This window comes from Capsicum annuum, chromosome 12 (assembly GCF_002878395.1).
Source record: "Capsicum annuum cultivar UCD-10X-F1 chromosome 12, UCD10Xv1.1, whole genome shotgun sequence".
Classification (NCBI taxonomy): domain Eukaryota; kingdom Viridiplantae; phylum Streptophyta; class Magnoliopsida; order Solanales; family Solanaceae; genus Capsicum; species Capsicum annuum.
This window is the reverse complement of record NC_061122.1, coordinates 227127952-227153465: the sequence shown is the minus strand read 5'-3', so window position 1 is coordinate 227153465 and position 25514 is coordinate 227127952. Positions and strand designations below refer to the sequence as shown.

The 25514-nt window shown below is 32.0% G+C and overlaps 1 protein-coding gene and 1 long non-coding RNA gene across 3 annotated transcripts; one reads left to right on the top strand and one right to left on the bottom strand.

The window, feature by feature from the left end:
* Positions 1-4344: 4344 nt before the first annotated feature.
* Positions 4345-13168, bottom strand: LOC124889467. Its single transcript, XR_007048485.1, has 2 exons — positions 12485-13168; positions 4345-4851 (listed from the first exon to the last, which is right to left on the bottom strand). It is a non-coding gene; the product is annotated as an uncharacterized LOC124889467 (long non-coding RNA).
* A 9732-nt stretch (positions 13169-22900) lies between these two features.
* LOC107851827 lies at positions 22901-25257 on the top strand. Of its 2 annotated transcripts, XM_016696924.2 has the most exons (3): positions 22902-23326; positions 23602-23682; positions 24589-25257. In XM_016696924.2, the coding sequence occupies exons 1-3, from the start codon at positions 23030-23032 to the stop codon at positions 25036-25038; spliced, it is 828 nt and encodes a 275-aa protein (XP_016552410.2). In that variant the 5' UTR covers positions 22902-23029; the 3' UTR covers positions 25039-25257. The 2 variants fall into 2 exon arrangements, with proteins under 2 accessions (XP_047257210.1, XP_016552410.2); XM_047401254.1 differs by lacking the exon at positions 23602-23682 and having other exon boundaries at positions 22901-23326.
* Positions 25258-25514: the final 257 nt, after the last annotated feature.

Sequence of the window (25514 nt, the reverse complement as noted above, 5' to 3'; positions counted from 1 at the left end):
TTATGACAATTTTAAAGGTAGGTCCCACATTTAAGTGAGTTCGTGACTAATTTGTACACTCTGTAAAGTTGGCTTTTGAAGCTTTTGAAAAGTCATGAGAAGTGTACATGCTATTGTTTTTTTTTATAGCGGATATTTATATTAAAATTTAATTAAATCTAAATTTAGATCGAGCGTCTATTGAGAATAATTTTTCTATCATATTTTTGAAATAGAGGTATGATTACGTATGTTTTATTTTTCTCCTATCAACTTCAGTAGGATACACTAAACATATTATTATTATTGATTAAATTTGAATTTACATAAAAATATCATGTATTAAGTGAAGAATCGTTTCTAATAAAGGTGACTTTATACTTAAAATTTTAATCCTACCAAGGGTATGAATATTTTCTTGTCTCATTTTATGTAACGCTTTTTTCAAAGCATCTATCGGAAAAAAGATATTTTTTTCATAATAGAAATAATTTGAGGTTAAAATTTCCTTTACTCTATTTTTTTTTTATAACAACTCAAATAATATCACATAAAATTGATATGGAAGTATTACTAGATGCATGTTAATATAAAAGTAATTAAAGAATGATATAGTTATCTTCTAATTAAGTTTCGTTAGGTTCGGTGTGAAGCAAAAACATATTTGTCTAATTAAGTTATAATTATAGGGTCGTTTAGTTGGAAATGAGTTGTTTGGGGATTAGTTAATTTGAAATTATTTGAGATTAGTTATCCCATCATATATATATGAAATAACTTATCTGATTATTATGATGTAAATGGTGGATAAATAATCTTGGTACTAACGAATACCTCCAACCAAACATGAGGTAAATTATCTTTCATTTTATTTCGAAAATGTTCATTTTTTATATCTCACACCATACAATCATAGGAGTATGATTAAGTAGAGCTAATAAAGAAAGACAAATATTATGAATTCTCCATATTTCGAAAAAAAAATAAAAAAAAATTGACCCCTTTTTATCATTTTTAAATGTCATGTGATTTGTATAGTATCACATATGTACTTATTTAATTTAATATAGAAGGATGAGAACTTTATAAACTAAATTTAAAAATTAAGTGACTAAATAAGACATATAACTTGAGTAATTATTTAACCCAGATGCAAGAATGACATGATTGTGACATAAAATCTAATTCTGACATGAGTCTATGATAGATGACTTAAGATCTATCCACAATTTTTATTATACAATTTAAATTCTCCAAGAAAGATGGATAATGAGGACATTATCTAACAAAAATATTCATTTGTTCTCACTCATCTATGAGTTTTTCAAGCCAAAATTTACACTTAAATCTACTAGGTATAATAAATAAATGTGTCATTTAATTTGGTCTCATCTAATGTATATGTTTTTCAATTTTTGATGTGCATAAATAGACATTTAACCTCGTATAAAGTTGAATTGATAGACACACTCGTCCTAAGTGACGTCTCACATGAATTGACACGTAGAACGTTTGTGTGTACTTGTTCAATTTTAAGATAGTTTAAGTGTCTACTTGTGCACATCCTAAGTTAGAGGACGTAGATGTCAACTAAGATTAAGTTAAAAGACAAGTTTAATTATAGGTTATGTCAATCTATAAAATAGTAAATATTCATCGCCCCTTATCGTATAGGTTTCATTGATTTTTTTTTTCTATTATTTTGATAATTCTTTATACCTTTTTTTGCATAAACAATACTCATATTATATATTACTATAATAAAAGTGACGTGAAGATAAGAGTAGCAAAGTACTTCAATGTATTATATATTTATCATACAAGCTGTTACAGTGCTAAAACCTAACACTGGAAGACTCATAATTCTGTCATTACAAAAATGTGAAACACAAGAAACATTCGAGACTTTGATAATCATTGTATGCCTATATAGTGCGGTTTATAAGAAAGGGTAGAGTGTACCCTGTCCGTACCTCTATATTAGAAGTGAGGCAGAGAGATTATTTCCGATAGACCTCCGGCTCAAGACTATAAGCAATAGGTGGTAATAAAATAATAGATAGTAATAGAAACAAGACTATCACAAAATAATACTATAATCAATCTATCCGAAACAACAAGCTAAGCATCACCAAAACTTCAAGAACAAAACTATAAGTGTGACAACACTACGACTACTAGTACAGATAACAAGACAAAACATTCCTATTGTCACGCCCCTTTTTTTTCTCAAAAATTATATTTTATGGTTTTGAAAGGGTTTTACTATTAAGTGACAAAAAGATGAAAATTTTATTTCGAAAAAGAATTATTTATATTTTTTTATTCAGAGTCGCCACTTGGCATAAATCTGGTGTGCCAAGTCACCTTTGGAAATCCCTTTGCAAAACGATTCTGATTCTTTTAAACTGATCCACGAGCAGAGATTCCTGTTAAGGAATTCTGTTGACCGAGGGGAAGGTGTTAGGCACCCCTCGATCCCGTGGTTTGACCACGGTTGCTTGGTAGGGCGTATCGGCTAATTTGACACTACAAATGTATAAACCACACAAAGCACGCAAAACAATCAAGCAAGCAAACAAAACAAAACAATCCAAAATTTAGTGTCCAGTCCAATTATACAGTCCAAAATAGAAAAATGCAAAAAATATAAATCCTATTCTAAGCTGGTCCTAGACTTAGCACCAATGCATCACCCAATGCCTCGAGCCTTGATCACAAACCTCCTTCGAAGACATAATACGTCGGGGCATTCCCCAGTGAATAAATACATGAAACCTCGGGGCATTCCCCGGCCAAATGAATTCACTTTTCAAATACGGTAAACAAAACCTTCAACAAATATTTCAAATATTCCAACAATCCACCAATTCTAAATTTTACCTACCCGAGCCTAGTGCTTGCCTACCCGCTCGACGACATATCACGTTCAATATCAACAATGAATCAAAATACCATAATATTCACTCTTATCAATTTTTGATTCCCGCCCCCAACTTCATTTTTATCAATCACACCATCAAAATTACTCAAATTAGCTCCTTATATCACCTAAATCACATTGTCAAACACATAATCATAACATCAAAAAAATCAAACAAATCGTAATTACCCAACACAAAATCACCAAATCACGTCATCAATATAAAGAGAAGAGATGAAGAATTGGACCAGGAATTGAGGCTTTCAAACTGTGTTATTCAATTAAAGAGAGTTCGCGCCCGGAAAACTCGAACAAAACCTCAATACGAACTCAATCCGACCTCAATACTCCGCAATCCAAGCAGATTTCGCCCAAAGCTCAAAAATACAAAAGAACAAAACAGAAAACCCGTCTAGATTATAGCTCAGGTGAGTTTAGATGGATCGAATTCCGACAAAATTACCCTTTTCCAATGAGATTTCAACTGAACACCCAAGGAAACTAAGAGATTTATGGTATCCCGGGACTAGGACGGAATTCGAACCCACGGTACCTAAATCCGATCGAAACAATGACCGATTCTAATGAAAGATTCACTAGAAAAAGCTTAGCTCTAGCTGAACGTCACCGGAACAGTGACCCTCCGTGAAAATCGTGCTCCTTCCTCTACTCTCCCTATCCCTTTGTCATCGTCGATTGGATATTCACATATTTCGGTGAAATCGACACTTTTTTTTGTATTTCGTGTGCGACGATATGGGTGTTTCTTTGTGTGATGTATGGGTATGGTGTATTTTGTGAAGATGGGGTAGAATTGTGAGGGGTCTGTGTAGGGAGTGACAATGCGCTCCCTTGATGAAAAATTATCCTCCATTTTTAAGAAGAAAAGATGAAGATGATGACCAAGAATGATCCCCCTTCTGTGTGTTTTCTGAATATGGAATAAAAACATTAAAAAAAAAAACTTTTCAGTGGCCCCTTCCACTTTTGTTTTCTTGTTTTTTTTCCTTTTTTATACTATCCTAGGTGGATCAATATTATTGGTGGCTTGTGGGAATAAGTTTGTGGCGTGTGAAAAGATGAGTGTGGCATGTGCCCTTTGCATGTATCTAGTGGAAAATGAGGGGTGAGGTGTTGAGATGGCATGGTGAGGTGGCAAAGATGCTATGTATTTAATTATTTTTAATTCTTTTTGGGGACAAATTATCAATTAAACAAAAGTATGGTAAGGTGAATAAAAATAAAAATAAAAATTAAATAAAATAATAAAAGAAAATTAAATAAAATAAAAATAATTAAAATATTTTTGGGAAGGGACAAATTATGTGTCTACATCATGCCCCCTTTGGATGTAAACACATGGTGTTTTCATACAAAGCAATAGACAACGAGATAGAATTTTGTCCCGATCTTTATTCAAAAGCACGGAGCAAGAGGAAGGAGGGAAAACAGGTCTTGACTTAGGGCATCCTACCTACCCAAGTTATGAAAGAAACCCGTCACAGGTACTTCCAAAGGAAGGAGAAGGGCTATACCGAGTTGGAGAGTTGAGTGAGGTTCCATCGAGGTTTCGGTCCACAGCTCTGTCATTACATCAAAAATGAAAATTACTACTTAAAACATAAGTGAAATTACAAAAACTCTATCTATGCAGCTTTTCTTGACTCTTGACTTGCTACTTCATCACCCTGTTCTTTAAGCGGACTCCTGACTTGAAATTTCTTCAACTTGTTGTTTGGCTTTCAAATGCTTCACCTCATTGCTTAACTTTCAATTCTTCACCCTGTTCTTCAGGCGGGCTCCTGACTTGCTATTTTTTCAATCCGTTAACTTTCATCTTTTCACCTTATTGCTTTGTTTTCAACTTCTTCACCTTGTTGCTTGACTTTTAACTTCTTCGCTTTGTTGCTTGGATTTCCATTTATTCGCCCTGTTCTTCAGGCAGGCTCCTGAAATCACATCAAAACTAAAAAAAAATTATCCCAAATAAAGATTATTACAAAGAGAAATTTCGGTTGCCAGAAAAGAAAAGTTCCAAAATAGATATTAAATTTCCCCAGTTTACCATCAGAAGACTTTTGAGAAAGTCAGATCATACCTACTTGCATGTTGCAATAACGAATCAAGACTCTGACCAAGAAATGCATCTTTTGAGAGTAAAATTGAATGACCAAGACTAGGAATTGTGTCTCCTAAGAATTTAAATGAGGAATTCTGACTAGAAAGTGCGTCTTCTTGAGATAGAAGTTAAATTAAAAAGTATGTCACCTAACAAATGAAAACTAACAAGAAAGTGCATCTCATAAAGATTAAGTTCAATGACTCGACTAAAAAGTGCATTTTCTAGAAATCAAGGAGAATGAATGACTCGACTAAAAAGGTATGCCTTATAGGAATCAAGGGGAATAACTCGACTAAAAGGTACGTCTTATAGGAATCAAAGAGATATGACTCGACTAAAAGGTATGTCTTATAGGAATCAAGGGGTATGACTCGACTAAAAGGTATGTCTTATAGGAATCAAGAGGGATGACTCGACTAAAAGATACGTCTTATAGGAGTCAAAAGGAGATGACTCGACTAAAAGGTACGTCTTATAGGAATCCAGGGAAATGACTCGACTAAAAGTACTCCTTGTAGGAATCAAGGGGGATGACTCGACTAAAAGGTACGTCTTCTAGGGGTCAAGGAGGATGACTCGACTAAAAGGTACGTCTTATAGGAATCAAAGGGGATGGACTCGACTAAAAGGTACGTCTTATAGGAATCAAGGGGGATGACTCGACTAAAAGGTACGTCTTATAGGAATCAAGGGGGATGACTCGACTAAAAGGTACATCGTATAGGAATCAAAGGGAGATGACTCGACTAAAAGGTACGTCTTATAGGAATCAAGGGGGATGACTCGACTAAAAGGTATGCCTTATAGGAATCAAAGAGAGATGACTCGACTAAAAGGTACGTCTTATAGGAATCCAAGGAAATGACTCGACTAAAAGGTACGCCTTGAAGGAATCAAGGAGAATGACTCAACTATAAGGTGTGTCTGATAGGAATCAAAGGAATTGACTCGACTAAAAGGTACATCTTCTAGGGGTCAAGGAGAATGACTCAACTAAAAGGTACGTCATATAGGAATCAAGGGAGATGACTCGACTAAAAGATACGTCTTACTAGGAATCAAGGGAGATGACTCGACTAAAAGGTACGTCTTCTAGGTGCCAAAGGGAATGACTCGACTAAAAGGTACGTCTTATAGGAATCAAAGGGAGTGACTCAACTAAAAGGTACGTCTTATAAGAATCAAAGAAGATGATTCGACTAAAAGATACGTCTTATAAAAATCAAAGGGAATGACTCGACTAAAAGGTACGTCTTATAGGAATCAAAGGAGATGACTCAACTAAAAGTTACGTCTTATAGAAATCAAAGGGAATGACTCGACTAAAAGGTACGTCTTATAGGAATCAAAGGAGATGACTCAACTAAAAGTTACGTCTTATAGAAATCAAAGGGAATGACTCTACTAAAAGGCACATCTTCTAAGGGTCAACGGGAATGACTCGACTAAAAGGTACGTTTTATAGGAATCAAAGGGAATAACTCGACTAAATGGTACGTCTTATAGGAATCAAAGGAGATGACTCGACTAAAAGGTACGTCTTATAGGAATCAAAGGGAATGACTCGACTAAAAGGTACGTCTTATAGGAATCAAATGAGATCACTCGACTAAAAGGTACGTCTTATAGAATCAAAGAGAATGACTCAACTAAAAGGTACGTCTTCTAGGAGTGAAGGTTCAATTTAAGAAGTGTATCATCCAGCAAATGAAAACTGAAATCCCTGGACAAGAAAGTGTGTCTCCGAGGGATATAAGATGATGAATTTTTACCATGATTTAATTATCAAACCTATGCAGCAACTTTGCTTCCTGCATTTGTAGGAGTGAGGCATTGCAGCCCTTGATATTTATGCTCTGAAGTCCTTGCTTTGAAGGTAATATGTTTTCTGTTTCATCAAAGAAAACTTGTAAGTTTAAAACATGGTGGTTGGTTTGTGGCTTTAGCTTTCGCGGCGATCGCTCTTGCCCTCATCACATTTAAACTTACTTTTAACTATTAGCATATATCATTGACTTGCTGAATCACGGACCAGAACTCAGATTATTAAGAGTGACTAAAACAAACACAGTATCTCTGTTTTGCCATGTTTCTCAGATAGACCCTTTAAACCTTGGTATTTTCATGAGTTCCCTGACTTCTCTATTGACAAAACTTTCTGCCTGACCTTTTTTGGCTCACAATCATGTCTCTTTCATGTGCTAGCTTTTGTCTAGCTTTGTGCAATTAAAGAAGTTGGTAGCCAGTTTTAAAATATTTTCTCACTTATTTTGACACGGACTTGACTCAAAGACAATAAACAAAAAAAAAGAATGACAATTTTTTTTTGGATAACTGACTCAAGAAAGATAAAAATAAAAATAAAGAGAAGAAAGAAAAGACAATGAATGTTCCCATTTGAAATAAAGAAACAAAAAATTCATCTAAAAATGACAGTCAACACTAATGATTATGCCATGCATTTTGAATTAAGCAACTTGATCTTTTCATTCAAACTTTCTACCCATTGTTATTGAGTTAATGGCATTGAAACTGAGTTGCTTCCTTAGTTCAATTGCATTTAAGACCCCATTCGGCTAGTGACGCCTTGAAGGGTTTTCGCCAACAAGCTTCTCTCATTTTGTTTTCCTCAGCTCACTATTGCCTTATGGTGTCTGTAAGGGTTTTCCACTAATGAGACTCTTTTATCTTTATTTCCCTTAACTCACAGTCGTCTTACGGTGCCCGTGAGAGTTTTTACCGATAAGACTCTCTTATTTTTATCTCTCTCAGCTTACCATCGTCTTATGGTGCCCGTGAGTGTTTTCACCAATAAGACTCTCATTTTTATTTCTCTCCTTATTTCTTATGCTGAGGAAGTCTTCGTCATATTAATCTTTAAAAATGCTAGTACATAGCATGCAATGTGAAAGTACACGATCAATATCACTTATGACATGTTTTACACCACTAACTTGCCCCGAGCATGTGTGTCACCACTTTTATATACTTGTTAAACATATAACTCTATATTTGTTGTACATCCTTCCCATTTAATGACTCATGCTTTCGTGGAGTTGATTTTCTTTCTGTTCATGCAGCCATTATTGACCTAATTGAAACATGTCTTTCAATTAATGACCAAGTTATTCTTGTGATTCTCAAAGTAATTGCCTTAATTTTTTAAGAAGGCTTCAACTTGTCACCAAATGTCTCAGCACTCCACCTATTTTCTCAGATATTTTTCCTAACTTTAGCTCTCTGACTCAATGTTTCATGGTTAAGTTGGATTTTAAGATCTGGCTTAAAATTCCGATAGCATGTCATATCACTAGAATCAACATAAAATGTACTGTATAAAGAAAACAAACAAACGACACATATTTAAACACAAAGGGAAATGGACAATTTATTTAGTTAAAATAAAAGATAGAAGGGTTTGAACATAAACGACAAAGGGACAAAACAAGATTGATCCCGAACTACAATTCTGAAATAATTCGGATAACAGAAAGTAAAACAAAACAAACTACCAGACCTCTTCCTAGTAGGGAGAGGGGTGACTTCTCAATTGCTCAGCCTGACATCTTAGCCGCTGATTTGCATATCAGCATGACTAGAGTTTCCCTCACTGTCAATGTTCTGCACCATAATTGATCCATCTTGAATCATCTTTTTAATTTCTCTTCTCAAAGCACGATAATATTCAATACTGTGACCCTGAACATCAGAATGATATGCATATCGTACATTAGGATAAAAACTTCTTGAATGTGGGTCAGGAGTAAACCCAAGGAGAGGAGTGATCACGCCTTGCTGTACCAATCTCTGGAATAAACTGGCATAGGATTCCCCAAAAGGAGTGAAATTATCTTTTTTCTTCCTCCTCTTTACGAACTCTGGCCTCGGATGAAACTTGGATTTAGAGGTTCCTTAGTAAATATGTGGGGGTCGAGGACGATGTTGAGGGACAGGTGCATGCCATTGTGGATAAGAAAATGGATAACCATACAATTGTGCAAGGATATTGAGGAGGTGGAATGGGATTTCTTAGATTTTGGGAAAAGAAACCTTGTTGCAAGTGGTTATGTGGATCTAATATGTAAGCTCGGGATTTAGGCTGACAGTATTGGTGGGTTAGACCTCTCAAACTCTGTTTTGGCCCTAGCATGACTATAGGTGCGTTTTTCTTCTTCTTTCCTTCAGTTTCATTTGGTTGATTGCAATGTCGACGCAAATATTTCACAGAATCCTTCTGTCCATCAGGCTCCCTAAATTTTCATGTCTCAAAGTTGGGAGGAAGGTTAACACTCGAATACATGCCCCAGTTTTTACATGAAACATCTTCATAGCCCATAAGTCCAGGGGAATTTTTCATATCATTTTCTACACTCTTAACTTTCTCAACCACTTTCTCTAGCTCTTCTAGCATACTAGGTTTCTTAGTAAGAAATTTTGGCGGTCCACTTAATTTAACGGTAGGTTCAAGAGTATAACAATGATCATCAAGAGTATTGAACATGGATTCACTAGTGGACTAGGGAAACACAATCGTTGGATTGATAGCCAAAGTGAAAGTTTTAGTAGAAGGTTGAGCAACAAAAGCACATACGGTATGTGGTGCTGTGAATGTGGTAGACTTATATTGAGGAGCTAAATAAATAGAGGTGGAAGTATTGAGGTGCATTTGACGTGGGATGGATTCTGAGGTATGCTGTGGTGCATCAATAACAGTGGAAAACTGACTTTGCAATTTTGGTGGAAGACTCAAGGTATTTGCAGGGTCAAAAGTGGGAAACGGAGGTGGAAGCAGCCCACTGGCCCAAGCTCGGTACATTTTCATCATATGTTGTCTCAGTCTCAAATTCTTTTCCTTTAAACTCTCAATTTTCTGACTCTTTGTTTCATCCATAGTGCCACTCTCTATATTCTTGTTGGACACAGCTAAAACTTTCTTGGATTTGGTGTGATATGGAGGACCAACCAGGAAGCCACAAACCAACCACCTTAAACTAACTTAACAAGAGGCAACAAATATGTTAGAGTTCAACCTTTTTTCGAGACCTCTTTTTTTCTTGAAAAGATCACCGAACCCAAGAAGGGCGCCTACGTATCTCGCCCTCGAGAGGGGAGAATCAGGTGTGCATAGTTCGTGAAGTCGTGCCAAAATGGCCAATTGAACTCTTTGTTTTCTTTCCTTTTTTTATTTTTCTCGAAACTTTAAGAAGAAAAGAAAATAACAATTTGTCAAAAGAATTGACGAAAATGTTTTTGAATTTTTCAGCATTAACATCCCTATACAAAGTGAAATCTATGATTACCAAAGAAAATCTTTTTGGGTTTTCAGTTTTAAATTTCATATGAAAATAGAACTTAAACCTATTAAAGAAAAATCTTTTTGTAGTTTTCTTTTAGAGATGTATATAAAACACCTACTCTAAGTGAAAAGTGAGAAAATCTTTTTGAATATTGTAAATACAATCCCCGAACCAACAATAGGTTGCCTACGTATCTCACATCCCGAAAGAGGAGAATCAGAGGTGTGTAGTTCGTCCAGATTGGACAATTAAGGATTATAGAACAAACAAAACCTTGACTTGAGAGACATGACTGCACGATGAAAATAAAATCTTTTTGAGTTTTTAATTTGACACTTCATACAAAAATGGCATCAACAACTATGAAAGAAAAATCTTTTTGGTATTTTCGTTATATGAAATGTAAAAAATTTCTAAATCTTTTTTTGCATTCTTCTTTTATAAAAACTCTTATGAATGAAAAATCTTTTTTAGAATTTTTGAATTGTGAATGCATGGTAAAGGAAACTCTTTTTGATGTTTTTGAGAAAATGAGTGCGAAAGGTAAAAAAAAAAATTTGAATTTTGAGATTGTGAAAGAAAAATCAAAAGTCATAAAGAACTCTAAGAACTTACGAAACTCCTTTTTTTCTTTTGGACTTACTTTTTTTTCTATTTTTTTTCAATATTTCTTGCATACGCACTTTACTTCTAACACATATTTTCCCTAAATCAGTCCCTCAAATGGCCACGTTATCCTCAAAGATGCAACATTTAGCACGTAGGGATGCTTTAGAGGTGAGTCTCCTACAAAGGATCACGTGGGTTCCGCTAGGTCTCAATATGATGTAAATAAACATGACCTAAAGGCTGACCTACGCTGAGGTCCACTAACAAGGCTATTTGGGGAGCGTATGATCGATAGTAGATTGCTTTAGCTGTCCACCTACTCCATACAATCCAACGGTTCCCCCTCCTAAAATAATGAGGACTCAACTATAGGTCGTGTACACACGTGTACTACGGACTTGTTGTAGAAAGAAAGACTCGGGTTATGCACATGTGCCAGATATAAAGCGGTAACACATAAAGTAAAACCGTAAACAAAGAGCACGTAGACACTCAACAATGATTAACAATGACACAAAACAACACAAACAACATATCTATACACCTATAGTGCCAGCTCGAATTCTGAAAAATCCCCAGCAGAGTCGCCAGAGCTGTCACACCCCTTTTTTCTCTCAAAAATTATATTTTATGATTTTGAAAGAGTTTTATTATTAAGTGACAAAAAGATGAAAATTTTATTTTGAAAAAGGATTATTTATATTTTTTTATTCAGAGTCGCCACTTGGCATAAATCTGGTGTGCCAAGTCACCTTTGGAAATTCCTTTTTAAAACGATTTTGACTCTTTTAAACGGATCCACGAATAGAGATTCCGATTAAGGAATTCTGTTGATCGAGGGAAAGGTGTTGGTACCCCTCGATCCCGTGGTTTGACCATGGTCGCTTGGTAGAGCGTATCGGCTAATTTGACACTACAAATGTATAAACCACACAAAGCATGCAAAACAATCAATCAAGCAAACAAAATAAAACAATCCAAAATTTAGTGTCCAGTCCAATTATACAGTTCAAAATAGAAAAGTGCAAAAAATATAAATCTTATTCTAAGCTGGTCCTAGACTAAGCTCCAATACATCACCCAATGCCTCGAGCCTTGATCACGAACCTCCTTCGAAGACATAATACGTCTGGGCATTCCCCGGTGAATAAATACATGAAACCTCGGAGTATTCCCCGGCCAAATGAATACACTTTTCAAATACGGTAAACAAAACCTTCAACAAATATTTTAAACATTCCAACAATCCATCAATTCTAAATGTTGCCTACCGAGCCTAGTGCTTGCCTACCCGCTCGACGACATATCACGTTCAACATCAACAATGAATCAAAATACCATAATATTCACTCTTATCAATTTTTGATCCCCGCCCCCAACTTCATTTTTATCAATCACACCATCAAAATTACTCAAATTAGCTCCTCGTAACACCAAAATCACATCGTCAAACACATAATCATAACATCAACAAAATCAAACAAATCGTAATTACCCAACACATAATCACCAAATCACGTCATCAAAATAAAGAGAAGAGATGAAGAATTGGACCTGAAATTGAGGGTTTCAAACTATGTTATTCAATTAAAGAGAGTCCGCGCCCGGAAACCTCGAACAAAACCTCAATACGAACTCAATCCGACCTCAATACTCCGCAATCCAAGCAGAGTTTGACCCAAAGCTCAAAAATACAAAAGAACAAAACTGAAAACCCGTCTAGATCAGAGCTCCGGTGAGTTTAGACGGATCGAATTCCGACAAAATTACCCTTTTCCGATGAGATTTCAACTGAACACCCAAGGAAACTAAGAGATTTTATGGTATCCAGGGACTAGGACGGAATTCGAACCCGCGGTACCTAAAACCGACCGACTCAATGACCGATTCCGGCGAAAGATTCGTCGGAAAAAGCTTAGCTCTAGCTGAACGTCACCGGAACAGTGACCCGCCGTGAAAATCGTGCTCCTTCCTCTACTCTCCCTATCCCTTTGTCATCGTCGATTGGATATTCACATATTACGGTGAAATCGACAATTTTTTTTTGTATTCCGTGTGCGACGATATGGGTGTTTCTTTGTGTGATGTGTGGGTATGGTGTATTTTGTGAAGATGGGATGGAATTGTGAGGGGTCTGTGTAGGGAGTGACAGTGTGCTCCCTTAATGAAAAGTTATCCTCCCTTTTTAAGAAGAAAAGATGAAGATGATGACCAAGAATGATCCCCTTTTGTGTGTTTTTTGAATATGGAATAAAAAGATTAAAAAAAAAAAAAAGAACTTTTCAGTGGGCCCCTTCTACTTTTGTTTTCTTGTTTCTTTTTTTCCTTATTTATATTATCCTAGGTGGATCATATTATTGGTGGCTTGTGGAAATAAATGTGTGGCATGTGAAAAAATTAGTGTGGCGTGTGGAAAGATAAGCGTGGCGTGTGCCCTTTGCATGTATCTAGTGAAAAATGAGGGGTGAGGTGGCACAGATGCTATGTATTTAATTATTTTCAATTCTTTTTTGGGACAAATTATCAATTAAACAAAAGTATGGTTAGGTGAATAAAAATAAAAATAAAAATAAAAGAAAATAATAAAAGAAAATTAAATAAAATAAAATAATTAAAAAAAAATCGAGAAGGGATAGAATTACGTGTCTACACCTACCTGGTAGCATGCATGCAGGGGCGCACCCACCTTATGGCCCAGGGGGTTTGACTATACTATTTATACATGATTAAAATTATTTTTTATGTATATATAGTTGATGTTAAACACCCTTCGACTAGTTCGTGTGCTTACTTCTTTCTATCTAACCTTTTACAACTTTGTTAAAAGAAAAAAGAAAAAGCATATAATCATAGGTGGTGGTAAGACTTGTTTATTGTTTTTTGCAAATGACAATTAGGTATGAGTGTGACAATAGTTTATTTAAAGTGCCTCTTTAAGTGGAATTTTTTAGTAATTGACTTATAATTATTATAATCATAATCATAATAATTTATTTAAATGTTGAACCGAACTATTTAATAAACACTACTAATGTTTGATTTATAAACATAAGGTCAATATTTAACTTTTAATTCATTGGCAAAAATACTTTCCTAAAATAATATTTTTCACAAATGGGAAGTACTTCCTCTTTGGGTATCGTTATCTCAAACCTAACGCCAAGACATAATTTTATTTTTTACAATAATGGTGGTGGGTCCATTTGTGCCTACATTGACTAATATCAAAATATTATTATCAATTTCTAATATTATTTTATTGAAAATATTATTTTAAAAGAAGGTTGTTTCATTATTGATTGGTCAAGACTTAGGAAGTGAATTATTTATGTATTAAACTCAACATAACTAGTACTATTATATTTGGTGAAATATTATACTAGTAGCTATACATGTGCTTTACAAAATTCACCGGTACTGGGGTTACATGCTGATCATGCATAACTGAAAACATGACAACATGACTGAATCCGAAACATGATGACCGACTAAACCAACTCATGAATGCATGCAATGACATGGAGATGAGCACATGACCGAAACTGAGAATGGAAAAGAGAAAATCTGAGGGAAACCAAGTATAATATTTAGTTATTTTTTTATAATCCGATATGACTAATACGTACATCACTACATAATAAATCATCCGTAACTAATGTCTTTGTTATTAATAAATGCATAATTCTAATCAACGCTCAAAATGGTCCATGTAGGACCACTAAAATGTGTTTCATTGGTTGGGGACTTTATTGTTACAAATGCTTCACGTGGGACGGTGGGAGCAACCACAATATGGACATGTTTTTTTTTTCTATAGTAGGTATGTACCTTTTGTTTTATTTTTTTTTTATTTTCCATCCATGCTATGATATCTATATTGGAGCTTCGACTAACTTGAATTACGTATTGTTAGGTTTATTCCGAGGGTGGAGCTCTCAATAATTTTTTTTTTTAGATTTGAAGATCTATCTACCTTTCATTATATCCACAAAAGATATACGATAAGTTCTTGATTAAAGTTGGGTGTTAACTAGTTAACTTTGACTTTGTTTTATATACGTTTATAATCTATATTTATAATTTATAATATATTAAAAATATAAATATCATTAGAAAAGTGATTCAAAATAAATACATAAAAGCTTCTTTACTATAATGGTATAAGTATTTTAGTTTAAAATATAGTGGTATATTTAAGAGTAATGGTGTAAGTATTTTAGTTTAAAATATAGTGGTATATTTAAAAGTTAATCATATTATATAAAAGTGTTTAGAGTATAAAATTAGAAGTTATCTTGAATTAATCTTTACGAGCATATTCCTTGCCCTATGAGGAATCCATTTCCTTTTTGACATTGAAAAAAAATAAAACTTTCTTACTATGGATTTATTTTTATTTTCTTATTTACAAAATCTATTTCAATTAGGAATCAACTAAAGAAAAAGAAAACAAAAAAAAATAAAAAAATAAACCCTTTCCTAAGTAATCTCAGACAAGGTTTATTTTTCCCTCTTTTTAATTACCTATAAATACATACCTATCTAGACATATAACATGAACACATCAACAAGAAGAAGTAAACATACACAAAGTAAAATCCTTTCGTGCTCATTCTCCTTAAGAAAATATTAATTAATGGGACCGTCTGTTGAGAGGATGATCAATGCGCGTTGTGCTGCTCTCAACAAACAGTGTCTATCGACATCTAGTTTTATTCCGAAGGGTTCTGATCATGGACGTTATGGTAGAAAAAGGCGATATCGCAGCGAGAAGATTTGCCTTATTTTTGCTGGTGTTACTTTTATAGCCATTGTTGTGCCAACTATGTTTATGTTTTACGATGCAATTTCCAGTTTATTTGTTTAGTTACGTAGATTTTATTTTTCTTAGTTCGTAGAGTTAAGAGGTTATATGTTAAATTACTTTAGATTTATGTAAAGATGGATTGATTTATTTAATTTGTTTATTGATCGAATTTTCAGTGTTACTTTATGTGTTTTGGAGTAATGAGAGGTTTAGAATGGAATTGAATTTGAAATCTTGATTTATAATAAATTACGTTTGTAAATTTCGTAAAATTATTCGATATATGATAGTAGGTTTTTAATTATGTAAAACTTTTTCTTCACGTTAAAGTTTGGTTGTCAATAAGAAAGTTTGGATTAAATTGGTATATTAATATTGATTCAATTTGAGCTTTTGAAATTGGAATAAATTCGACAACCGAGCATAAATTTGGGTGTTCTTCTCTATCTAATGAAGGTGAATCGTGTTAGAATTGTTTGCCCCACACCAAGGGTACGGTGGAGGTAGACTTAATGGTTGATTAAATTCGATAACTTTTGACATTGTAAAAGTGTTTAAAATCTTGCTAAACTTCAAACAAGGATCGCTCAAGGACAAATTAGAAAACTCTATTAAAACGTTAGTCCATAATCCAACAGATAAAGTACATTACATAATTCAAGGACACAAATTATCCATTCAACAATGGTATTGCTAATTTACCAATATATTTGTTTGGTTTAATGATTAAATGCTTGCTTAATTAGCTATTCTATTGGTCGAAACACTATTGTTAGAATTAACATGGTCTCCAATAGTATTTGCCTTGTTCGAACATCTTGCTTTGCCAAATTATTTTATTTTAGGGTTAGCTCTGATAACTAGTAGTTATTCTGTCTTTCGCTTTTACAGGTGGACGGAAATGAAAATGTTGGAGAGCGATAGAATCACAACACTATCACTCTTGTCACACTAACAAATTTTAATTTTAATGAACAAGTAGAACTACCCGCCTTTATGGCGGTTTCTTTTAGGAATTTTTACACTACACAACAATCCAACAAAACAATAAATAACGAGTAAAGCATCTAGCACCTTCTGAACTATGATCAAATTTGTTACGCCACACTCCAACTGTACAAGGGTCCTATTACTCTGTGAACTCATTTTTTGCCCTTTTAAGCTGACACGACATCTTTTTAGCTGATGTGACATCTTTGACGTGAGCCCTATTTTTATGTAATAAAGGTGTCACAGGGGTAAAAGGATCCTGTGAAATTGGAGCATGCTGTAGCAACTTTGACTATAGTTTGAGGGAGTACTGAATGCTTATCTCAAAAATAAATAAATTAATCTTTGTTCGTTACTAAAAGGTCTAACTTTGCCCTCCATTAAACTATGGCTCATTTGCATGGTATGGACCTTAAATCTCCAATGGAGTCATATACATGTCCAAGTTTTAAGATCAGGGCCTACCGACTCTGGAAGGCTTCATGTAATAGCCCAAATGTGGCATTGGACATTTTGACAAATAATCACTTTTCATGACAAAATTTATAGTATAAATAACACAAATCCCAATCCTATTAGATTTATTTATACTCTTTCTCACTTTTTAAATTATTTTATTCTCTCTCCAGATTAATATAAACTAGTATAGATACCCGCGCGATGCACGGAACATTTTTTAAAAAATAAATCATTAGAAATGTTATCTTATTAGTTTGAAATAATAAATTAACTTTTATGTATCACATTAATATGTTGAATATATTTTATAATAAATAATTCATAAAATTACATACTTCAATTAATTTAATTAAACTATGTATTCTCCCTTCTCCGCCATCACACCGCCGCGTCACCGCCACCCGTCTTCAACTCTCCCAACCTCCTCCAGACAATTCCATAATCAACTCATATGAAAAAAAATGAATCATGTAATTATAAAAATAAAAAAAATAAAAAAAGAATTGATCAATAATTTTCTTTATTGCATTGTTCACTATCTAATAGTATTTGATTGTTAACATTTGACTTTTATTAACTTATCGAATTGCTTAATATAATTATCAAGAGCCTTTTTTGTTAAAATAAAATTATATATTTATTTTATTTAATCATATATTTTTTATTTTTTTTAATAAAATGTATGGATAATAATCTGTCTATTATCAAATTTCAGTTAATTTCTTTACTGAAATTCTTTTATTTAATTTATTCATTATATTCTCAAAGTTAATTCAAAATTCTTATCCCTCACCCAACCCCAAATACTTGAAAAAAAATACTCTATTTTAATTATTTTCTTCAGAATACGATGAATTATTTTTTTTAGTTACATTTCATAGGCAGATGAGCTTTTTTCTCTCACATTTCAAAATATAAGATATTAAATTTAAATCTAGATTACTTAAATTCTTATATTCAATTATTCATTTAATTCGTTGTTTATTGTTGCTATACATAACATACAAAATTTACATTTTTACTTGTTATGATTTAAAAAATACTTTTTCATTTAACATATTAATTGTATTACACTACTACTACACATACTAAGTATTACTATTAATACACATATATACTATGTGCTACAACTACTACTTCTATTTATTATTTGTAGTAGTATTAGATTCTTATACTTCATTTAATATTTTAATAGATTACATTTAGATGTATTTTTAATATATTTAATAATTAAATGTACCTATAATTTTTTTTAAAAAAATTATAAGTTTATCTTTGAGAAGATATTATATCTCCAATTCAAATTAAAAAAAGGAATAGACAATAATAAGAATTCAATTAGAACTCTTTAGTATGATAGCTAACTACTTTTAACATGTAATTTCATCGACTTTTAATTTATCTTTAATCTTGTTTTAAACCAAATAACTCTTTTAAATTGAATATTCTACGTCCTCTCCTCCCCTACTCGTCTCAATTGAATATTTTAGATATCTTTTTTCTACTTATCAATTTTTTTTATTATTTTTAATATTATATAATGTTCTTCTCTTTTAATATATATTATAGACTTACATATATTTATAGAATAAATAAATTTTACTTATTAAATAAATATGAGATACATAATTTTTCATACATATTAAATGTTAGAAAGATAAAATAAGTGATCACAATAATGTTTTAGTCGGAATGATTTCTTTATATAAGTAATTTTGACAATAGTATTAATAATACAAAAATTTTATTTACATATTTGATAATAAAATAAAATAAAAATTTATTTGTCTCCCTCTTCTCATATCCTCCCCCCCCCCCCCCCCCACCCCCAACCACGCTGAAAACCCACCAAAAATCAAATATTTTCTATTCTTTTTTAAACTGTTAAATTTAAATAATTATTTCTAATTTTTTAAATTCAAATGCTAAGAAGATTAATTATTATTCTCTTTATTCTTATTTTTTTTTAAAATGTGTATATTTACCTTATAAGTTATATAATTGAATTGAAATAAATATTTAAGATAAGTGATAATGATAATAATAATAATGTAGTAGTAATAGTAGTTGTTGTTGTTGTTTTTATGCTGTTGTTGTTACTACTACTGCTATTACTAAAACTATCACTACTCTAGTATATTTTTTAATTAACTTTTTCAAAGTTACACTTTATAAGTAATTAACTCTTCTTCTCTTATATTTTAAATATTAAATACTGAATTCTTCTCTTATATTTTAAAATATAAAATACTAAATTTAAATTTAAGTTGATTTTTATATTTTAATGCGGATATGACTTGTTGTTTATCGAGATTTTAGTTGTGCGATTTTAAAAAATATAAATGACAAACAAAATTAGTAAATATTTTTTATGTATAAATATAAATTTGCCAGTAAAATCATGAAAAGAATAAATCATTCATGATTTAAGATTGTGGACTGATTTGGAGTGTGTAATGTGTCTTTCGTGGTTTTTCTCGTATCACCGGTGAACAAAAGTCGGATGATGAATTCAAATATTGCTTGAGTGTATTAAAGGGTGTTTGGTGGAGGCCCGAAAATTGTCAAATACTTGATATTGTTGTTTATAAAGTCATACATATAAGAACGGAATTTAGTTTTTTTCATTCATTCGTGGGTGTTACATTACTCCAATGACATATTATGAAATTATGCGAGGGGGATATCTAAGATCATTATATGATATTCATATATATATATATGAATACATCATTCAAGTGGGATATGTGATTCCATATACATAGCAAAGTGTTTTATATATTGTTTACCCTAAAATTTTCAATTCATATACACAACAACTTCTTTATCCCAACAATTCAATACATATACACAACAATTTCTATATTTCAACAATTTAGTTTATACGCACAACAATTCATATATATATACGCACACACACAATGTGTTACATATGTCCTACCATAATTGCTATGTGTATAACTTACGCATACCTTACTTATAGATATGTTTATATGAAAATTATTTACATAACTGAAAAACACATATACATAGTCTAGTACAAGTAATAGACAGACTAATGATATGTATATGATAAACACATACATAACTACTGTTATGTATATGAATTGGCAACTAGTAACAACACACACAAATCACAATACTAAGAAAATAGAAATCTTGAATAAAATAATAAGCAGATTCAAAAACTAAAATAAAAAAATCTTTGGTAGATGAGGTTGTGAAGTATCTTCTTTTTTTTTCTTTTCTTTTTGACGATTTTTTGATTTGATTTTTTGAACTTTGGGCAATAACTTTACTTTTTCATCTTAACGGGGTCGTTGCGGTGTTTTGATCGATTTCACTGAAATTAGAGTTCTTGTAATTGAAATTTTCAGGAACAAATTCAATACCGTAATTTATTTGTTCATTATGCTCTAAGTGAGTTAATCCTAAACTAAAAGATAGAGAATCATCCATTACAAAGTAATAGTTACAGAATAAACGACATATAAAACTTATTCAGTCAAAATCTTGATTTGATAAAGTATAAAAAAAATCTTTATGACTTTCAATCTTAAATTTAAGAATGTTATTAAAGGAGTTTTTGAAAAAAAAAAAAGAGTAATTTCCATCGATAGTCATCCATATTTTCATAATTGCCTACAAATATCACTTTTGTTTCTTTTAGGACAAGAATATCACCCAACTATTCCTATTTTCCTCAAAAAATACTTGACACTTCAAAAACATTTCTTCGCTCCTAGTTTGCATGACATGTCATTAAATCTTTTTTTTTTTATATATATATATAAGATATAAGAAATAGATCTATTTGACTTATCAAACTTATTTAACTAAAATTTGATCTTATTTCTTTTAAAAAAATAAATACACATGATATATTTATTATTGAAGAACAATTTAATTATATACTTTAAATTTTATATTTATTTTATCTTTCTTACAAAAATAAAAAATAAATTATATTTATTCTTTATTCGATATGAGAAAAATTACATCACATGCTAAAAATATTAGATAATCACACAACTTAAAAGAAAATAATTCCTCTGGTAATGCAATGCACATTACTCATCAATGAAGTAGTTGATGTGTCCAAGTGTATACATAAAACTAAAGGATTGAATTATTTTATTTGGTACTTTTCAAAGTTTTTTAAATTTATTTATTTAATCACTTAATAATAATATTTTTAAAACTCAAGGTATTTATATGAATTGGTACTAATTTAATATTTTTTTGTTATTTATTTCATATACTAAAGATTCTTAAAATGTAAAAGAAATGAAAATGATGAGTTTCAGATTTTCATATATGTATTAAATGTACTATTTTGAAGGAATGCAAAATTATTTAGTCATGAAATAAATTATTTTTTTAAAAAAATATTAAAAAATAATCTAATATTACAAATGAATCTTGAAATAGTACCAACCAAGGATCGCTTGCTTTTTGTGAGTTTAGTATGAGGAAAGGATATAAATTGGTGTTTATTTATATAATAAGATAAAATATAGTATAATAAAAATAAATAATAAAATGAAAAAATGAAATTAAAAATAATAGATTTCTATTTAATAAAGTTTTTGCCTTCGTTAACTTTGCGGATTTACTTGATTTGTTTATGAAATTTACTTGGGAAAAATTCACAAGAAGAATTCATTTTTTTAATCATCTTTTTTTCAAAAAGGTCTTGTTAAAATTTTACAGGTGATCTATATAAGAATTAAAATTTTCAGGTGATAATTACCTTTAAGATTTTTCTATTGAATTTTGCTTGACAAAAAAAAATTCTAAGATTTTCTCCTTCAAATTTTATTAAAAATTTGTAGGTTTTCCATCAAATTAGTTTGGTTGAAAAACTTGTAGAGAATTAGATTACCGGTAAATTCTTTTGCAATTTTTTTTTAAAATAAAATATTATGTAATTTAGATTTTTCTTGTAGTTTATAAGAAGTGGGTTTGAATAAATGAACTTGAAGAATTAAATAGGTTTATAATTAAGAAAATAATTTTTTTTTAACAACATGGCATGCCAAGTAGAAGAGAATAAGGTTTTAAAAGTGTCAAGTTTTTTTTTTTTTAAGAAAAATAGAAATAGTTGGGTGATATTCTTTTCCTAAAAGAAACAAAAGTGATATTCATAGGCAATTGTGAAAACATAAGTGACTATTCATTGAAATTACTCAAAAAAAAATGTCATTGAAGAATATATTAAATCAAATATGATTGAGAATTCAAAATTGATAACTCATAGAAAGTTGCTCCTTGATTGTAGAGATTTTTTAAGGAGTGAAATTCGTAAATAGATAATAGTAAAATAATGTATATGTACTTTTAAAGAGAAATTAAAAAAGTGAGATTTTTGTAATATACCCATTTTACTCGTCCCAAATTGGATGACACAGCTATTAAGAAAAATAATAAATAACATGGCTAGTTTACCATACTATCCCTATTAAATGATGTTTACATTTTAATTTAAAGAAAAAAGTAATTAATGCAAAGGATAAAATATGGAAGAAAAAAATTGTCTTGTCTTGATAAAAAATGACAAGTAAAATGAAACATTAGATTAGGAAATTTAAAACAGGTAAAATAAGACGGAGAGAGTATTTTGATAGTTGAGATTTTGTGTAATGAATGATATTGTGGCTTTATGTAATTTTTAGAAATTTATATTGTGATAAAAATATCCCTAGCTAAAATACGAATTACGAAATAACTTGACCGTTAATATTGCTCCATTTCAGCCACAAATACATAAAGCCGCCGAGGATAATTCCTTCAACATTGAACAAAATTGAGATTAATTACTTGTTTTTCATCATCGCCAAGGAATGAATTTGAGCGTCCCTGTGAGAGAACTTTCAGTTGCGGTGATTCGAGCAGAATCAACGCGGCGCCGTAGAGCGCTAAGAAGGTTTGATAAAGAGTTAGCCAACCGAAATTACAAGGCTGCTCACTCTCAATTGAAGCAATTACTGAACAAGCCCGGTGGCCTAATTGGCTTCGCTTCTGCCAAATTGGTGCCTAAAAATATACCAGCAATGAATACACAACAACTATGTATGGTTGACTCAATTCTGTCTTCAATCAAATATAGCATCAACTTTGATCCATTATCAGATGACGAGGTATGCATTGGCTTTTCTATTGTTAATCAGGCTGGCTATTGATAATATTTTTGTATTGTGTTTACATTTAAGGCCTCATATTCTTGTTGTTAATTCGACATGTCATAATTACGTAGTTACCTAGATTATAGTTAGGTAGGTTGTTAATCAGCGGTGGCTTAAGGGTAACACTATTGATAATATTTTTGTAACGTGTTTATATTTAAGGCGATTTGATTTTAGATCACTAATTTTATTGAGACGACCTTGTTGTCATAATTATCTACGACGGATAGGTCTTATTGGCAGGAATGGAAGATGCTACGAGGAGTGATACCAATAATTCCGCTTATGAAGATCATCAAATGTGTTTGGAAGTAAGTAAGACATTTTAATAATATGATGATTTTTCACTCAACGAACAACAACAAATTGCCATCAGCTTTCTTTATCACCACTCAGAAACATGTAAATGCTTAATAAAACAATATTTGAATGACCCAATTCACAGGCAATGTGAGTGAGATGCGTCTCCTTAAGGGCATAAGTTGTGCCACTTGATTTATCTGGAATTCTGAATAGATCTATTTGATAACTTTAGGGCATGCCTACTGGCATACAAAGTTTAATTCTTCAGTTAGTAGCTATTATTGGTGTACACTATGTTGGATTTTTAAGAGTTGTGAATGGAAAATGAATAAGTGAAGCAACCCCTTGATGACTATCAATACCTGAATTTTTTCTTAGGTAAAGACATAATTCGAGTTGAAAAACAATCTTCTTCTTCTAAAAACTCTTGTGTGATCATCAAATCGTTGAGTGAGTTTGAAGTTACAAAAAATTTGTGGTACCGCTATTTTTTTAAAGGAAATCATTTTATCCTGAGAGGAAAGATTCTATAACCTCGGGTATTTGAGGGGAATAAATTTCTTAAGGACACACCGTGAAGTCGGTGGACTCGATTCTACATTTTCTGCTTCATCTTTATTTTTTAAAGCTGATAACCACTTCATTTTGATAGTTCATTTGAACTTGTGTTTGAAGTTGTTGGAACTTCATTGTAGTTCTTGAAATAGCTGATGAATTTCCTATTAAAATATATAGATTTTATATCCGAAATAACACACTATTGAATATAAAGTGCATGGTGATTCTCGCTATTGTTGTAAGTTATCTCGAATCGCTCTTTCTTCATTCAACTAATTGGTATTGTTTGTTTGAATATTGTAAATCATGGAGGTTCATATAGTCTAGCTATAGCTTAAAAGGTGCATTTTGTGCAGCATGAGGCTGGCCATTTTCTGGTTGGTTACCTGGTGGGAGTCATACCAAGAAGCTATGAAGTACCTAGTGTGGAGGACATTACACAGAACAAATTTGCTCAGGGAAATGTTCGGTTTCTTGGCTTCGAATTTATCAAAGAAGAAACCAGAGCCAAAATCTCATCTCAGACTTTGAACAAGTTCTTGTGTGTGATACTTGGAGGTTTAGCAGCTGAGCACCTGGTATTTGGATACTCAGAATTACTTCATTCAGATGTTCAAAAGTTGGACAGAGTGCTAAGGTTGTTGTGCTTCAATGAGAATGAAGCTGAGTCTCTGGTAAGATGGGCTGTTCTTACCACTTTGTCACTATTAAGTCATCATCAAGAGGCTTTATCAAGACTAGCAGAGGCCATGGCTTCAAGAAGATCAATTGGATATTGTATTGATGTCATAGAGAGCACTTTGTGAGACCATGAGGTTTTAGCCTACATGAGTCACAAACTTGGGGGAAGCCAAGGTGGCTCTTTAAGAACATATGGGCTAGAAATGGTTGATGAGACCTATCCAATTGGGATAATTGGGCCCTATAAAGTGATGGAGAGTTTTATTTGGGATTCGGGTGCAAGTAGCCATGGTCGGAGCCACCTATATCAAAGGATGGTCAGGTGCACACCATTCATCGAAAAATTATGCTGTATATATAGGCTAAATGTTAGCTATTATTAGTGCATATTTAATCTTGCACACCCTTAACTCAAATGAGAAGAAAATTTGCACACTTCGTCAAATTCCTGGCTCTTGCGAAGTAGCAGTCGGTTGAAAAGGACTAGGAGTGAGAAACGAGTGGATCTTGCAGCATGTTGAGTAAAGAGTCTAGTTCATCTCATCTCCCTTTAGAGTCTAAGCTTCTCGTCCCCATTCTTTACTTGTAATCTCATTTTTTT

Bases quoted from the DNA above. Each gene is read 5' to 3' on its own strand.
- LOC107851827 (XM_016696924.2), top strand. From the start codon at position 23,030: ATGAATTTGAGCGTCCCTGTGAGAGAACTTTCAGTTGCGGTGATTCGA. The intron at 23,327-23,601 runs GTATGCATTGGC...TACGACGGATAG, and splicing joins ATCCATTATCAGATGACGAG to GTCTTATTGGCAGGAATGGA. The intron at 23,683-24,588 runs GTAAGTAAGACA...CATTTTGTGCAG, and splicing joins ATCATCAAATGTGTTTGGAA to CATGAGGCTGGCCATTTTCT.